Consider the following 18,022-nt stretch of genomic DNA (forward strand, 5'->3'; position numbering starts at 1 on the left):
GGGGACAGCTGGGGGCAGATCTGAAAAGGATCGTGACAGAGGCCGGTGCTGGTGGACGGAGGGAAGAGGCGAAGAAAGCGGAAGCAGCCCCGGGTGGCCGCGCAGCGCAATCTAGCTGGGCGAGCCGCACGGCGTCGCCAGAAGAGGGCGCTCGAGAGCTAGAGCGCAGGCAAGCGGTGGTCCCTTCCCGCCCACAAAGCGTCCCTGCGATAACAGCTGGCAGCTAGGAAAACGAAGTCGCTCAAACACAAGCAATGAAACGTTTTGCGCCCCAGTATGGAGAGGGGCTTGCACAGATTCCCTTCGTGTCAGAAATTCTTTTTGATTCTCACTTTGCCATGTTTGGCCAGTGGGAGCTCCCATGTCCTTTTGCCGTTCCCCACAGTTTCTGACGCAACAGAGATGCTCCAGGCTCATCTTGTACTTCTTTTGATAGACAGTACTGGGAAATACGCGTAAAATGTACAAATCTATACGCATGTATTTAAAACAATGAGTTCAGATCGAAATTTCCAATTAACATGCAACATTACATCTCCTATCTCTTCAAGATTTGTGAAGCAAATTTCTTATTTTCTTTGTCCTAGGATATAAAGAAGCCAGTTTGGACATAACGATACTAACGGGAAAAGAGAAGCCTGATGTGTGGGAGGGGGCGGGGGGACACACAGACGGAGGTGGCAGCCTCTGAGCCCCCTGGCAGTGGGAGTTCTCCTCCCACGTGAGGCTTGAGCAGGCAGGGGCTGCCTGGGACACACCCCAAGGAGTTAAGAAGTGACTGGTCCTTGCCTAACCCAGCTTCAAGCTCAAAGCCAAACGCGTGGTTGGCCCATTTGGAGTTTGGCAGAAACATAGCCCACAGTCTTTGACTTTGTGTTCATCAAGTAGTGACAATGCAGACACCAATACTTGGGAAAGGGCAGTGCCTCTGTCATAGACCCACACGTTCCCCTATCAGAGACCTCGGTGCCAACTGTTTAACAACTTCTTTGTGTTCCTCTGGATTTCTCTGAGACATGGGGATTACAGAGCACTTTTGCCTTAATGGCTTTTACCGCTTTTATCTTGCTGTGCGGAAACTGTTTTTATCTTGCACAAATTCGATTTATCCAATTTACTTTGGCTGTGCTGTAAGTGACAGTGTAATGGAGAATATTTTTTATTGTAATTGTGGTAAAATACACACAGCATAAACTTTACCATCTTAATCATTTCTAAGTGTACAGTTCAGTAGTAGTAAATTTTCTGCAGCCAAGCTCCAGAACTTTTTCATCCTGAAAAACTGAAACTCTGACCCCATGAAACACTAACCCCCCCCCGGCCCCAGGCACCCACCATCCTACTTTCTGTCTCTTTGAATCTGATTACTCTAGGACCTCATACAGGTGGAATCATACAGCATCTGTCCTTTTGTGACTGGCTTCGGAGAATATACCTTTTTGAAGGCTCTTTATACCCAAACACTAAACAATTCAATTACAGTGGAAATTCTGTAGAGTTTGAGGCTTGGCTCTGAACTAGATTGTAACCATGGATCAGATTGGAAATAAAACCCTTTTTATTCCAAGTAAAAAGAAGAAAAATAGATTTAAAAATACAAGGAAAACGAAACAAAGAAAGAAAACGAAGCAACAAAAGTCCAACAGGTTTTTCTGGAGTAAAATTCCATAATATTGTGAATGAACAAAACTGTGTGTTTCTTCTCTGTTGTGGTTGTGTGGCTAGTACAGCAAACAGGATTACGGGGTGGAGGCATGACAAGTTTTAGTCCATTCAGATTTCAGATATTCGCACCAAAACTTTCTAGCTATCTTTTGTTGATTTTGTTTGTTTGTGTGAGAATAAAAACCTCTGGGGATGAGCCGCAAAGGTCTGAGAATTACTGGTGAAGATGATACAGGAAAGGCATATCCAGGCTAAAAATCCGCTTAGGCCTGTGTGGGTCAGCACTGCAGCAGAGACATTCCCTGTGGCTGGGTTCGAAATTAGGGCATTGATGTCTTAATAGATACAGAACTCTTCAGATTTTTTATTTCTTCTCCAGACCATTTTGTTAAATTGTGTTTTTCTAGGAGTTTGTCCATTTCATCCAGATTTTCACACTGATTGGGATAAAGTAGTTCAGCATATTCTCTTTGAATACCGTCTGTAGGTCGAGGTGGTGGCTTCTTTCCAACCCTCAAATTGGCCATTTATGCCTGGATTCCTGATGCTCACACCCTCCCTCCACCAGGCAGACCCCCACTGCCTGTGGCCCTGACTTTTCAGCTGAGGATAACTGCATCCTTCTAGTTGCTCAGGCCCCCAACCTTGGGGTTGGTCTTGACTCCTCCCTTTGTCCAAGTGCTTCCACATAAGCCAACAGGAAATCCTGTTGGCTATACCTACAAAAGATATCCAGAATCTGACACCCCTCAGCAGCCTGCTGGGCCCTCCCTAGGAGGAAACTTCACCATCTCTCACCTGGTCCCCCTGCTTCTGCCCTGGCCCTGCTACTCTCAGAACAGCCACCAGGGAGAGTTTGTTAGCATCTAAGTCAGATCGTGTCACTTTTCACTCAGAATCATACGATGCTCCCCATTTCATTCACAGCAAAAGCTAACATGCTGAAAATGGCCTCCGGGACACACAAGCTCTGGCCCCCACCCCCCTCTGACCTTCCCTCTTCCTAGTTTCCACTCGCTCACTCTGCTCCAGCCACCCTGGTCTCCCTGCTATTCCTCGAGAGGACCACGCTGATGCCCTAGAAAAACAGGTATCCATTCCCTCCCTACCCTGGTGCCCCCAACCTCCACATCCTGTTTTCCTCTTTCTGTCCTCCATCCTACTTATCACAGCTTATTTATTATGTCTGGTGTTCACGGTGTCTCTTCCCACTAGAATGGCAGCTGCAAGAGGGCAGGGACCTCCGTCAGTTTGTTCCCCAGGGACCTAGAACAGTGCCTAGCCCACAATCGGTACTTGAGGAGTATCTGTGGAATGAATCGTTGACTGAATTTTCTGTACCAAATATTGTGCTAGAACTTTTCAAAAGGATGATCTCATTCAAGTCTTACAGCAAGTGAATGTTATCCCCAGCTTCCTGATGAGGACGCGTCTTCTAGAGATGGTGACCGACTTGCTGAAGGCCCCAGAGTGTGGACATGGCACTTCAGGAGACCTGCAGCAGGCAGAGTGAGATTATGGGACCGAGCTGAGACTCTGGAGACTATTCAGAGGAGGGAACATTGGCAGGTTTGGGGAACTGGTCAGCTGGAGGGCAGGGTGAGTAGTGAATCTGATTGTTGTCAGGTTCTGAGGTGAGGGATTCAGGACGCGGTGGGACAGTCACAGAAATGGGGAAACGGTCCGACTCCTGTCTTTGGACTTTATATACATGGTGCATGTTTACAACTCTCTGAGGAAATCAGGGTGGAAGTCAGATTTGACCACATAAAAATTAAAATTTGATATATATAAATCTGTTCCAAATACAAAGTCAAAGGCAATGGATACTCCTTGAAAGCATTATGGTAAGTGAGCTAAGCCAGACACAAAAGGACAGATGCTCTATGATTCCACCAGTATGAGGTCCCTAAAGGAGTCAGAATCACGGAGACAGAAAGTAGGATGGTGGGTGCCAGGGGCTGGGGGAGTGGGAGAAGGAGTTAGTGTTTCCGTTTGGGAAGATGAAAAGTTCTAGGGATGGATGGTGGGGATGGCTGCACAACAGTGTGAACATACTAATGCCACTGACTGTAAACTTAAAATGGCTAAGATGGTCAATTTCATGTTCTGTATATTTTATCACAATAACAAAAAAGTCAAAGGCAAATCGCCAAGTGGTTCCTTGCCCTGTAGCTTTAGCAGCCACCGCCTGTTAATGACAAAGCCCCTGGCCTGCTAGCCAGAGCCAAGAGCTGAATCAAGGTGACAGTCAGCCCCCAGGGCTCCTAATCAGCAGCCCCGAGCCAAGTCATTTAGGAGTAGTCGGATTAGAGACAAGTCCGGCTTCTCATCTTCCAGCCTGGCCAGGCAGCTCCAGCTGGCGGCTAGGGCAGGAGAGCCAGGGCAGAGTGGAGGGCCTGGCAACGCCCCTCGGCTTTCTCCAGTCTCCTGGCTTGGCCCTTTCTCCTCCCCCTCCTGTTTCTCCTGCTGCTCTTCACCCACATTTTTGCCCCACTCCTTGTTCTTCATCTCCCTCTTGAGTGCCCCTCCCCTTTCATCCACCCTTTGCCAGAGTGCAGGACCCCGAGTGAGCTTTCACTTGCCCTTGGGGAGCACACGTGTGTGCCCAGGTGCTGGGTGACTTTCCAGGGCGGTAATCTGCTTTCAGCTAAAACGGGACCTGATCTTCTGTTAGCCCTAATCATCAATTAGCTCCCCACTCTGCAGAGACGGTGGAGGTCCAGGACTCACTGCCATCTCGCCTCCTCCCCTCCCCTTCCCCAGGGTCTTGGGGCAGACCCACAAGTGAGCTCAGTCATTAGTGTAATGCTGGCCAAGGGTGGGCCAGCTCCTGGGCTCAAGCTGGAGGCTTCGCCCAGATGTCCTGCTCCTCCCCTGCCTGACCCCCACTGAGATGACACTTCACCTTTGCAAAGAACTTCCAAACAACATGCAGCCTTGGATGCCCGTAGCAGCTCTGTGGGTGAGGGGACAGGCAGGATTGGTCATCTCCCTTTAGACAGAAAGAGAACCTGGCCTGAAAGGGAAGGGTTGCCCCATCCAACGCCACCCAGGCCATCCGTGAAGGTGCTGGGGCTAGGTGGTCCTGTGTTCTATGCTCAGAAGGGATCGCCTGTTGGGCAGGCGATCTCAGAGGAGGCCCACATCCAGCTCTCATGTTCTCAGATGCTCTGATCCTTTGACCCTGGTGGGAAGAGGTAGATAAAGCTCCCTGGGACCCAGGGGGAGGGAAAAGCATGGACTTGGAAGTCACACCATCTGGAGTTGAGTTCTAGTGGTCTGGCCTTGTCACATCGGCCTGTGCCTCGTCACATCGACCTGTGCCTCACAGTGCCACCTGAACATGCTATGTTCGCACTATGAGCCCCTGCTTTTAATTCTCTTGGGTATATACCCAGACGTGGCATTACTGGATCCTATGGTAGTTCTATTTTTCATTTTTTTGAGGAACCGCCATACTGTTTTCCACAGTGGCTGCACCACCACAATCTAATTTTAGAATATTTTCATCACCTCCCAAAGGAATCCTGTCCCCATTAACAGTCACTCCCCATTGCCCCATGCCCCAGCCCCTGGCACCCACTAATCTTCTCTGTCTCTATGGATTTCCATCTTCTGGACGTCTCATAAAAATGGAATCATACGGTAGGTGGCCTTTTGTGTCTGGCTTCTTTCACTTAGCGTCATGTTTTCGAGGTTCATCCACGTGGTGGCATGTGTCAGTGCTTCATCCCTTCTCATGGCTGACTCATACTCCACTGCATGGCTGGACCACATGTTGTTTATTTAGCCATCTGTTGATTAACCTTTGGACTGTTTCTACCTTTTGACCTCTTGTGAATGGTGCTGCCACGAGCAGTCCTGTTCAAGTTTTTGTGTGGACATATGTTTTCATCTCTTCTGGGTAGATATCTAGGAGTGGAAGTGCTAGGTGCACTTTCTCCTGCGGTTAGGAAAAACCCAGCTTTCCAGGCTGCCAATGGGCCCTCCCAAGCTTGTGGCCAGGAGGCTTTCCTTCGATTCCACTCAGAGCCCCTAGCCTGGCACCTGGCACATGGCAGGCACAGACAGATGCTAGGCACCATTCTTGCTGTGGGTGGCAGAGCTGGGGCTCCATGCAGCTCAGGTCCTCAGCTCAACAGCCAAGGCTTCCCCTCCACCTGCAGGAGCGGCCACGTCACCAGGAACCTTAGTGTGGAGTGCTGAAGAGTCACGGCACTGAGACCAGGGAAGTGAGGCCGTGAGCCTCTGTCTTGGTTTTACTGAGCTTAAGGCCAACTCAAAGGAGGTGCCCGATGGCAGCTAGATTTCGGGACTGAGTAGAGAGGAGCTGCAGAAGCCACAAGAGAGGATGTGCTCCCTAAGGGGGGGCCTATGGAGGAGGACGGAGGTCCTCAGTTGGAAACAGGCAGGGCTGAGGAGTTGGGCAATTAGCCAGACTGCAGTAGGCAAAGAGGGACAGCGGAGGCAGCCCACCTGCAACACTCTGTTGAGAGGTTTGCTTTTGAAGGCAAGTCGAGAGGGAGGCTGTAGTCAAGGGCAGTCCAAGGAAAGGTCGTGAACTCAGGGGAGGAAGACTTGAGCAGATGGGATCTGAGTGCCCATGGGAGGGCTGCTGGGAGGGCCTGGATGAGCAAGCTGGTAACCAAAGGAGTGGAAAGCAAAATGCATGCTGGAGGCTCCCGCCCCAGCACACCGTGCATCCATTTGGGCCCACCGAGACGGCCCGATCTGAGGTTCTAAGCGTCAGCTCTGGGAACTCTCTTGGCCCCCTACTTCCCAGGGCTCTGGGCAGAACCAGATGGGAAAGGCGGATTTGGACTTTGGGCTGCTTCCCTACCCACACTTCAACCTGAAAATTCTGGCCCTTGCACCCGCCTGACCTAAGAGCCGGTGCCACGCGGTAGAAGGGAACAGGGGACATGTAAACGGGAGCGAGGACCCACGGCAGCTCCCACAGCCACCTCCAAAAGCCAGGGCTCCAAGTTCGGTTCCCAGCAAATCCCTCTGAGCCGCCCTCGTGGGCTCGCCTTAGGAGCCAAGAGGCGAGTGGTGAGGGAGGAGGAGGTCTAAGTCTCGGGCCCAATTAAGAGAACAGATGGGGAAGGGTTTGGGGGCTTTTAAGGTGAGAAGGCCTGGGCTGATCCCGCAGGCTGGTATAAAGCGCCGTGACCCCTGGGCAGCGCCAGGGCTGGCAGGTATCGGGGACAGGGCTTTCCAGAGCCATGGCCCAGCAGTGGGGCCCCCAAAGGCTTGCAGGTGGGCAGCCGCAGGCCAGCTTTGAGGACAGCACTCAGGCGAGCGTCTTCACCTACACCAACAGCAACGCCACCAGAGGTGAGCTAGCAGGTGCCGTGGAGGCTGGATCACACTGGCTGGAGTGGCCCTCCTGGGACACTAGGCCCAAGTGGCCACACGGGGGGCCATCGGCCACCCACCCCACCCAAGAGAGTCTCTCTTCTGCACATTATGAGATGGTCTTCTCCCTTAGCTCTTATGATGATGTGAATGGGGGGGGGGTCCTTTCTGAATATAAAAAGACACCATAATATTGATGTATATTTTCAAACCACAAAGGTTTCCCAGATGCCTTGAGAATCCCTGTCCCAGGAAAGTTCATTGACTCTCTCCTTGTGCCCCCATACTGCTGGCGAGCACTCATTACTTTCAATTCTGAGGTGTCTGTCTGCTGCACTGCCCTGAGCTTCCTGGGGCAGGAGCCAGGTCTGACTCACCTTTGCTTCTCCCGAAGCCAAAAGGAGGCAGGAGGCTGGAGGAGGCTGGCCTGGAGGAGGGTGAGTGGCTTTTAGAACCTTAGGGTAGGAAGAGACTGTAGCAGTCATCTTGTTCTCCTCCAGTCTGGCCCGTAGCCTTTGGCTGCACGCTCCGGCAGAAGAGGCTCGCTTGACTCCCGGGGCAGCCTTTCCGCTGCGAGCTGTCCTGGGAGAGAGAGGTTAGGCCCAATAGAAAGCTGAAAACTCTGTCGAGGCAGCCTGAGCTCTGCCCTGGGAGTGGCCCAGTCAAAATGCTTTGCATGTGAGCCCTACAAACAGCTGAGGACCCTAGTGACCCCCAGCCCCCGGCTCCCTTACCCGGGGCCCTCCTCCAAACCAAAGACCATTGGTTCCTTCAAGAAGGTCTCATGCACCATGGTTTCCAGAAGCTACAACAGGTCCTTGACGGCCAGGGCAGTGATCAGCAACAGGATTCCCGGGCCAAACTGGTTGAGAACCCTGAAGTTGGCCTCGGCCTGATTGTTGGCTCCCCAGAATGTCCTTGACAGGGACGCAACAACGCTCTCCCTGGAGGCCCCGGGGCTTCGTCGATGCCCGAGATTCCTTTTTGTAAGGTTTTTTTTTTCCAAAAATTCAATATCTACCAAGGTAGAGGGGAGAGTATAATGAACTCCTGGGGATCCCTCACTCATCTGATTTCTGGAAGCAGATCCAAGACATCACATTTCCTCTGTAAATCCTCAGTTGTACCTCTAAGAGGAAACGACTCTTTAAAAACCATAACAACAATGCCATCACACCTAAAAGGTGACATCGCCTAGATGTCATCGCATCTCCTAGTCAGTGTTTACAAACAGGTCACACATGTTTTCACTTTGCCTGAATCAGGGCTCATGTAAGGACCGCAAGTTCGGATTGATTGGTACATCTCTTCGTCCTCTTTGAATTTAGAGGTTTCCCCCTCGACCTCCTTGCAATTTATTTGTTGAGGAAAATGAGTTGTTTGTCCCTGAACTCATCCACTTGAGACTTTGCTGATAGCTTCCCACGTGCGGCTTCCCATGCTGCTCTCACCGTGTTTGTTCATCATTCCGTTTCTGTAGCCTGGCAGCTGATCTGCAGATCTGCTGGGAGGCTGGTTGGATTTGTGGGGTGTTTTGGCAAGACTGCTCCATTAGGAAGGCATCCCTTTTTCCAGGGTGTTGGCAGCTGCTGAAGCTCGATGCCTGGACCCATTAAACCACTGGGGATTGCAAAATGGTGACATTCTGACTCTCTTACCCTGCCTTCATCTATTAGCTAGACTACTTCGATAAAGAAAAACACGCCCTCAACTACTTTTAGGTTCCCCAGGGGTACAGTGTGTATGGGAAAGGCAGGAGAATGCTTGATTCTTTCCTTTTATTTCTCCCATTTCAAAAGAATGACTTGGTTCCCCAGTGGAGCCAGTTGGGTTTGACCTCTGTGTCCCCTTTCTCTCCCACTAAGAATCCTGTTCTCAAGGGCTTTGGATAGAATTAGAATCTCATTTAATTACGCATTTCCTTTATCTCACACACATTCACGATAGTCTCAGAATAATGACACCAACACTGCCACCAACAACATGATTACCAAAAACGTAACACTGGACAGGTCTTTTTATCCATCGGGTATACGCCACTAAGCTCAAGGAGTCAAGCCCCCTAGAATAGTCCCTGACTTTGTGATTATGCCACCCAATGGATATGCATTTAAGTCCATTTGTTTTATTTTTGATTTTCAGGAATTGCTTTTTAAATTTTAATCTTGTTTTACACTTATGTAATAAAATATTTATAAGATTGCAAATTCAAATCTAGAAAACATGGTATATTCAAAGAAATCCTGCTTCCCTGCCTGCACCCACCCCTAATCTCCCCCGTCCCTGTATTCCTTAGAGTTCCTTTGCCTGGGTGTTGACTGTGATACCCTTCTTGTGCTCATTTCTTCCTGAAATGAGCCCTGGAACTTTCAGGAGCGAGGGGCAAGCTGGGACACCTGCTCTGGTTGCACTGCCAGAGGCCCCTCCGCTGTGGCCTCCCACATTCAGAGCACTCCTGTCCCCTCCTCTACCATGCACAGCCCTTGTCCCTGCCCCGTCCCTATTGTCCCTGCCCTGCCCAATTGGGACTCCATGGGTTGTCTGGGAAAGATGCTCCAGCTGACTCATTTTGAAACTGTTCCAGCTCCTTGCACTTGCCTGCAAGCTGGAGTGTTCCAAAGACCTCCCGGTTCCAGCTACTGTTCTCAAACTAACCCACTGTACTTTCTGGAGAAGATCTGTTGGCACTTTGGGGTTCTCTGATCTTGGGTCTATTGGCAGCCCCTTTGCTTCGCTCTGCTCCCTTCTAAGCAGAGTAGTCAGAGGTCTGTCCCTGGGGATCCTGTGCCATCTGGCATGGTCGCAGATGTTGATGGGTTTCCAGGAGCTCCCTGTGGTAAGGGCAAATGAGGCCCGTGCACAGAGGGGAGCAGAGCTGAGCGAGGGAGACAGAGTGCTGGGGTGTCATGGCTGCTGTAGGGTCCAATTGTGCTGAGGGTGAGATTTACCCCGCCCCTCCTAGCCATGGGACCCAAGAAATCTCCATTTTTCCTAAGCTGGTTTGAGTTGAGTTTTTGTAACACACAACTAAAAGGTCCTGGTGAATCCAGGGACTCTTTGCTGTGATACGGCAGCAGGCACTGTGACTCATATCCCCTACAGGTATTCTGCGAAAAGTAATGGTGACGAAAAAGGTTCTTTCAACGCAGAGAGGTGGAGGGCCACTGTGTGACAGTAAAGGGGAGTCATCCCCCCCTTTTCATCCTGTGTGCGTTTCCTAGGACTTCCATGACATTCACCACAAATTTGGTAGCTTAAACAACAGAAAGGTATCCTCTCCCAGTTTTGGAAGCCAGCAGTCCGAGATCAAGGAATCCGCAGGGTTGGCTCCTGGTGGCTCTGAGGGAGACTCCATTCCGGGCCTCTCCCCCAGTTTCTGGTGGTTGCTGGCAATCTTTGGTGTTCCTTGGCTTGTGGAAGCATCACCCTGATCTCTGCTTTTCATCTTCACGTGGACTTCTCCCTATATGTGTTTGTGTCTGTGTCCACAATTCTCCTTTTTATAAGGACTCCAGTCATATTGGATTAGAGCTCACCCTAATGACCTCATTATAACTTGATCACCTCTGTACAGACCCTGTCTCCAAATAAGGTCACATTCTGAGGCACTGGGGGTTAGGCACTCCAGAGGACTGGCCTGGTGAGTCAGCCCAGGGAGCGATACCCAACAGAGATGATGAGGAGTTCTGCCCTGTTAAGTTCAAGGATGCCCGTGAGGGTGTCCAGCAGGCCATAGCCTCTGACCTGAGACAGGATGGAGGGAAGGTTGTTTGCAGATGGGCAAAGCTAGAGGGAAAGAGCCCATTGCAGGCGAGGGCAGTGGACAAGAGGGCAGGAAGGTTGAGGGGGAGGTTCTGACGGGGCAGGGAGGAGTGGGATGGAGTAGCAGTATGGGTGGGTGACGCTGCTGCCCAGCTCCTCTCCCCACTCTGTACCTCCTGCCTCCAGACCCCTTTGAAGGCCCCAATTACCACATCGCTCCCAGATGGGTGTACCACGTCACCAGCACCTGGATGGTCTTTGTGGTCATTGCGTCGGTCTTCACCAATGGGCTTGTGCTGGCAGCCACCATGAAGTTCAAGAAGCTGCGCCACCCTCTGAACTGGATCTTGGTGAACTTGGCAGTTGCCGACCTGGCAGAGACCATCATCGCCAGCACCATCAGCGTTGTGAACCAGATCTATGGCTATTTTGTGCTGGGCCACCCTATGTGTGTCGTGGAGGGCTACACCGTCTCCCTGTGTGGTAAGTCAGCTGGGGGCCCAGGCTCGAGGGTGACCCAGCCTGCTGTGAGTAAAGGAAACACACGGAAAACCTCCAGATGTGCCCCTGGTGCATGTGCAAGGTACATGTTTGAAGAGAGACAGACCTGCACGGGAAGCTGGGCTGGGGTCATCATGGAGGTGGGAGGGCTTGCAGGGTTCTGGAGGCTTCTATCTGAGCACCCACTTAAATTTGGCTTGCTTAAGTCCAACACACCCTGAGTGCCTACTCTGAGTTAGGCTCTGCCTGAGGACAGCCAGTCTGGGGCCATGCAGCTGGCATGGGAGGAGACAGATGTAGAGCCAGATAATCCCAGAACAATGTGGGAGGAGAGGACTCTGCATGCCCCAGACAGAACTCCCACCCAAATCAGGCGAAAAGGCCGAATTAGAGAGGGCAAGGAGAAACGGGGTATGGATCCAATGGGGAAGGAATGGGGAAAGCAGGTGTTAGAGAAAGAAATTGACCAAGAGACCCACCATCCTGTGGACCTGAAAACACTTTTTGGAGCATGAGGTTTTGCAGGTAGGCGGGGGGATGCCTCTCCATCCTGAAAACTGTTGGCTGCTCTGGATGGAAGTGACATTTGAGGCTCAAAGCCCTCGTCTGTCTGATCTCCCCTGCAGGGATCACGGGGCTCTGGTCCCTAGCCATCATTTCCTGGGAGAGGTGGCTGGTGGTCTGCAAGCCCTTTGGCAATGTGAGATTTGATGCCAAGCTGGCCATCACGGGCATCACCTTCTCCTGGGTCTGGGCTGCTGTGTGGACAGCCCCGCCCATCTTTGGTTGGAGCAGGTAAGGAGGCCAGGGTGCCAGAAAGGTGGCTCCTTTAGGCCAGAGTGGGGAGGGTCAGACTCTTGATTCCCTCTATGACCTCAGGGCAAATTGCTTCCTGTGTCTGGACCTCTGTGGCCCCATGAGTAAAGCGATGATGGACCTGTTTGAGCGTGCGGTGTGTATGAATCTGCCTGGCTGCAACATGGAAATGGGCCCCATGGTCTCTTAGCCTCTAGAAGGGTCTGTTTCTCCCAAGCATGAGCAGTTCACGGGAGCACACGGAGAAACGCCGATGAGCTCAGGCCATGGGCATGGCTATAAGCAAAAGCAGGGCACATTTGGATTCCAGGCCTCTCTTGCCCACTCTGCCCCAGGCCACTTTCTTGCACATTCTGAGGGGCCCCCCTTTCAGAGGCTACTTGGGTTGTAGGTACATCTAGGCCTATAGGTCATCTGTGTCCTAGCCAGGCTGCTTCTTTGGAGGAAGACCCACATTTCCGCATAAGTAGCTCAGCCGTTTGAGCGGGAGGGATGGGACAAGGACGCTGCAGTTCCCTGTCTTCTGCTGCAAGCTCGGGAATAAGTCCTCGTGGTGTTTGGAGAGGGAATGCTCTTTCCTTCTCACAGCTATCCTGGGAGCAAATCCCTTTATTACAGTGGCTGCCTAGTAGATCCCAGCAAGATGATTCAGGTATTCACAGGTGTTCTTAGAAGGCAAGAGGGCACCTCACCCTCCCTTTGTAAAAAGGGGATGTGAATGGGGTGATGAAAATGTTCTGGAACCAGATAGTGGTGATGGTTGCACAACACTGTGAGTGCACCAAACCACATAATTATGTTATCTGTATTTTACCACAGTAAAAAAAAAAAACAAGAGGGGGACATGAGACCTAAAAACGGACAAGGATTTACCAAAATCTTAACCAAGTGTTTCCTCTTGGGGTGATGAAAATATTTTGGAACTAGATAGAGGCGGTGGATGCATAACATTGTGAATGTACTAAATACCCCTGAATTGTTCACTTCAAAAACGGTTAATTCATGGAATGTGAATTTCACCTCAATAAAAAAAACCAACAACCCTACCCAAGTCAGTGGGGTGCCTGGGCTGGGGCTGGGGGCAGGTTGCCTCATCCACATCAGGATGGGCTGCCTGCCCTTCTCTCCAGGTATTGGCCCCATGGCCTGAAGACTTCATGTGGCCCGGATGTGTTCAGTGGCAGCTCATACCCCGGAGTGCAGTCTTACATGATTGTCCTCATGATCACGTGCTGCATCATCCCCCTCAGCGTCATTGTGCTCTGCTACCTCCAAGTGTGGCTGGCCATCCGAGCGGTAAGCCCCGCACCCTCCTGGCTTCACCCCAGCTGGTAGGATGTCTAGGCTGGGACAGAGGATCACCCAGTCCACTCTCCTGCCCCCAAACCAGATGTGAATCTGGCAATTCCTTTGGGGCTGCAGTTGCAGCCCTGGCTCCCTTGTCCTCACCCCTGCCAGATGGGAAGGGACTGCCCCCCGCTTCGTGGAGGGGCTCAATAAGGCAGCAGAGCTGCATTTCCTCCTGAGCCTGGACAGGTGTCCCCAGGGTGGAAAGCCTGCCTCTCCCACCAATGGAGTGCAGCTAGCCAGATCTGCAAGTGAAACCTGCAAAGGAAGGGATGTTTTGAAAAGGCAGCCACTGGAGTGCCTTTGTTCCCTTCATGGGGCTGTTGGGGTGGGCCAAGGAGTGGATTCACATGTGCCATCTGCTCCCAGACCCACTCTCCACTCTCCTCCCTGGACAGCTGATCTGGTCCACAGCCACGCCCCATCCCCCCATGGGCAACCTCCAGCCCCGAAACCCATGCAGGCTGGGCTACCACTGGGGAGCCCCCGCAGGAAATCAGAGCAAGGCAGGAGAACGAGATTGGGTCCTGAGGTGCTGAGAGCTCTGTGCTCCTCTTGTGGTCCCCCAAACATCATATGTAAGTTGTCCCTTTGTCAATCAACTCACCTACAATCAATTTGATCTGGCTGTACCATCTGTTTCTGTTGGGATCCCGTTTGGCATAGGCAGTAGAAGGCCCTTCGGGATGGCACCTTCCCTATATGAAGCTGCTTGTGCCCACAATCGGATCAGCATGTGTTTGTAAGCTCTTTCTAGAGTGGAGGCCATGGGGCTTGAGATAATCTCCCCTCACCTCACTGCCTTCAGCCTGTGATTTGCCACCCTTCTTCCTCCCCCCAACTCATTGGTGGTCGGGGATCAGAAGCAACTTAGCTGACTCCCGCAGGTATCCAACCACAGCTTTGGCTGTGGGAGCTCTGGGCTGTGGAGCCCAGGCTCCAAAAAGTGCTGCCAGCCCTCACAGTTACTCCTCATCCCCACTCAGTTGCCTGCTGTCAGTCCCTGCCCACAACAGGTGGTGGCCAGCCTCTGTGTCTTCTCCTACCCAGCCCCTCAGACCTGAGCATGGGAGGGGACACTCTGATAAAGGACCAAGTCAACCTAAGAACAACCTCCTTAGCTCCTTCCCAAACTCCACATGGGAGCCAAGCTAAGCTGAGAGCTTGGAAGGCCCTGGCTCAGGGCCATCTTAGCCAGGCCCAGCTGCGTGATACCTTGAAGCCTGCACGAGCTCCTCCTGCAAGGCCAGGCCAGGCCGTGCACTCACTCAAGTGGGAGCTGGCTGCTGGCTGGCTGGAGTGCTGCAGTGGGTGGGCCCATGTCCTTCTCCCCACAATTCCTCATCCCTGGGCAAACCGCATCTCGCTGCCTCCCCAACTCACTGCCCAAGCAATAGCAACACAGAGTCCCCTTGGATACAGAGCCCTAAGAGACTCTCCCACTCACTGTCCTTGGGCACAACTCTCTGTCTCCCCCAGGTGGCAAAGCAGCAGAAAGAATCCGAGTCCACCCAGAAGGCGGAGAAGGAGGTGACACGCATGGTGGTGGTGATGGTCTTTGCGTACTGCCTCTGCTGGGGGCCCTACACCTTCTTCGCATGCTTCGCTGCTGCCCACCCTGGCTACGCCTTCCACCCTCTGGTGGCCGCCCTACCAGCCTACTTCGCCAAAAGTGCCACTATCTACAACCCCATTATTTATGTCTTTATGAACCGGCAGGTAAGTCACTCCCTTGGCAGAGCAAACTAGCAATAGACCGCCCCCCACCCACGGAAGAGCCCAGTGATGGCTCCCACCTGGAATCGTGTTTGAGGGGAGCCTCATAATGACCTCCTAGACAATGACCAGAGAAGGATCAGCACATGACCCAGCCCCAGCCAGCCCTCCCTCTAGAGTCTGTTATGGTCTTGGCCTGGGCATGGGCGTTTCCTGCAGTGTGCTGTGTGCTATGGGCTCTTCCCTTCTGTTGGCCTCATGGCTGGCCTGGAGCTCAAACCCGAAGACTGCCTGAATACTTGCACAGTGACCCTAGGGGTGCCCTTCTTGCTTTTATAGGCACAACTCTTCTCTCAACCTTGATCTTTCCATCTTCCAACCCTAACTCCGACAGGGACACACTGACCTGAGGCTTTCATGACTTTATGAGTGAGTTCAGGAGGTACAGACTGTGGTCCTGCCCAAGGTCTGGCCAGGTGGCAGCCATCATGGGCTGGAATATTGGGCCTCAGCAGCAAACTGCCCACAACTCCCAGGCCTCTTGGTTGGTTACACGTGACCATTGAGGCCCATCACCTTCCAAGTGCAATGTGCCCTATTCTTCCTGGACCCCATCACATCCACTTCATTAAGAGGCAGCTGTGATGTGACTTGATGGTGACCAGAAAGGTCCATGAGTCAGAAACATTGCCTCTGCAGGGGCCTCACATTTCACCAGACCCAGTGCACTCCTTCCAACCAGCCCTTCTCTGCTCCCCCATTTACAGTCGCCCCAACGCTCCCCCCCCACCTGGCCCTGACTCTCTGCCGCGTTCATTAAGTGCGCATTTTTTGGGTGATGTTTAAGCATTAAGTAGGACTAGTACCACAATCGATTCCCCAGGACTCCACTGTTGGCACCTCAATATTCAGAGTGTAGTTTTATCCCTGACCTCTGTTTCCTGTCTCTTTTTAGGCCTGGCTTTTGTTTGTGGAATCCTAGGCTACCTTGCCAAGTACTGTCTTTACTTGAGTCTTTCCATTCTCCCTTTCTGGAACTCCCCCTCCTAGACAGATGTCTGCACTTCTGGACCTCTCCAGGTGTTCAAACTGTGCTTTCACCCTTTCTACATTGTTATCCTTTCCTGTTGCATTCTGAGAATTTTCTGGAATGGAGCTCCATAAGGACAGGGAATTTTGCTCCTTTTGTTCACTCCTGATCCCCCTAAGACTGTGTCAGTTCCGTTCCAATGGCCATTCAGCCCATTTCTTCTGTTATTGATTTCAGCAATTACATTTTTTATTTTTGAGATTTTTGATGCTGGAGGGAGCTGGAGGAAGTCAAGAATAGGCCTGGAATATATAGGAAACACTTCTGGTCTGTATTCTCAAAGCATTGTCGTTAGCTCACTGATGATATGAGGTATAATTTGAGAAATGAACACGGCCCAGATCTCTTTAGCGGCCAAGCAGCAAAGAGCAGGGTCTTCCTGATGCCAGAAGACTCTCTTGGCTGAAGAGATAAGGTGGTGGCTAGACTGGTGTCTACCTAGTCCTCATCTGGCCCCCAAACTGATGGAATAGAAACAAGATGAAAATCATGTTCCTTTTTACTAAAATGCTTCTGAGTCTCTTCCCAGACATGCTGGATACAGGTCATTCTATGCATGGGCCCCTTAGCTGGCATCATCTTTGGTCACTGTATGAGTTTCCTGGGGCTGCCGTAACAAACTACCACATCCTGGGCAGCTTAACACAACAGAAATCTATTCGCTCCCAGTTCTGGAGGCCAGAAGTCTGAGATCAAGGTGTGGGCAGGGTTAGTTCCCTCTGAGGGCTCTGAGAAAGAATCTGTTCCAGGCCTCTCTCCCAGCTTCCGGTGGATGCCAGCAATCCTTGGTGTTCCTTGGCTTGTAGATGCATCACCCTGATCTCTGCCTTCACCTTCACGTGGAATTCTTCCCTCTGTGTCTGTGTGTCTGTGTCCAAATTCCCTTCTTATAGGGACACTAGTCATTGGATTAGGGCCCAGCCTACTGCAACATGACGTCATGGTAATGTACATATTAATCACATCTACCAAGACTCTATTTCCAAGTAAGGTCACATTCACAGGCTCCAGTGGTTAGGACTTGAACATATCTGTTTGGGGGACACAACTTGACCCACAATAATCACCATCAGCTGCTAAATTAGATGACTTATATGACCAACTAGTCAGGAATAGAGCATCCCCTTAAGCAAGGAATAACCGGAGCGTTTCTCCATTCTCCTTGTAGGATTCTGAATAGTAGAAGAGAAGGTGTTAAGTCATCACTTAATGAACACCTTCCTCAGAATGCCCCAACGTCACTTTTAGCATAGCACATTGGCCCTTCCTGCTCTGCTGAATAACACTTTCTCTCCTGCCAGTTTCGAAACTGCATTTTGCAGCTTTTTGGGAAGAAGGTGGATGATAGCTCTGAACTCTCCAGCGTCTCCAAAACGGAGGCCTCATCTGTCTCGTCTGTGTCACCTGCATGATTCTCTCCCAGCCCCGACAACAAAAAGGTCTGCCTCCCACCAGAAAATGTAACCCCTGCCCCACTCACCAGGGCTTTGGCTACCACCCCCACCTCCTGCCCCTGCCTCTTCATCCCTGTGAAATAAACATAGTTTCTCTTTGCCAAAAACAACAAAGTCACAGAGGCTGCCACTGCAGTTTGGGGGCACCTGCGCCTCCAAGTGTTCGGTCACTGGGTCGCAAGAAGGTGAGGGGCACAGAGAGAAGAGCACCCCTGCGTGCCTGAGGCTTTCATCTCTTCCAAGCCTTGTGTCTGGAAGGTGGTGTGGAAGGGTCGTGAGGAAGGGAAGTGCAAGGCGGTGGGTGTCCCCT

The 18,022-nt window shown here is 51.7% G+C and overlaps 1 protein-coding gene across 1 annotated transcript; it reads left to right on the top strand.

Annotated features, from left to right (window-relative positions):
• The first annotated feature begins 6,893 nt into the window (after window positions 1-6,893).
• LOC131400219 (long-wave-sensitive opsin 1) lies at window positions 6,894-17,670 on the top strand. The gene is made up of 6 exons (XM_058535005.1): window positions 6,894-7,005; window positions 10,975-11,271; window positions 11,916-12,084; window positions 13,236-13,401; window positions 14,932-15,171; window positions 17,560-17,670. The coding sequence occupies exons 1-6, from the start codon at window positions 6,894-6,896 to the stop codon at window positions 17,668-17,670; spliced, it is 1,095 nt and encodes a 364-aa protein (XP_058390988.1).
• The last annotated feature ends 352 nt before the right edge of the window (window positions 17,671-18,022 follow it).

Source organism: Diceros bicornis, chromosome X (genome assembly GCF_020826845.1).
Source record: "Diceros bicornis minor isolate mBicDic1 chromosome X, mDicBic1.mat.cur, whole genome shotgun sequence".
NCBI lineage: Eukaryota > Metazoa > Chordata > Mammalia > Perissodactyla > Rhinocerotidae > Diceros > Diceros bicornis.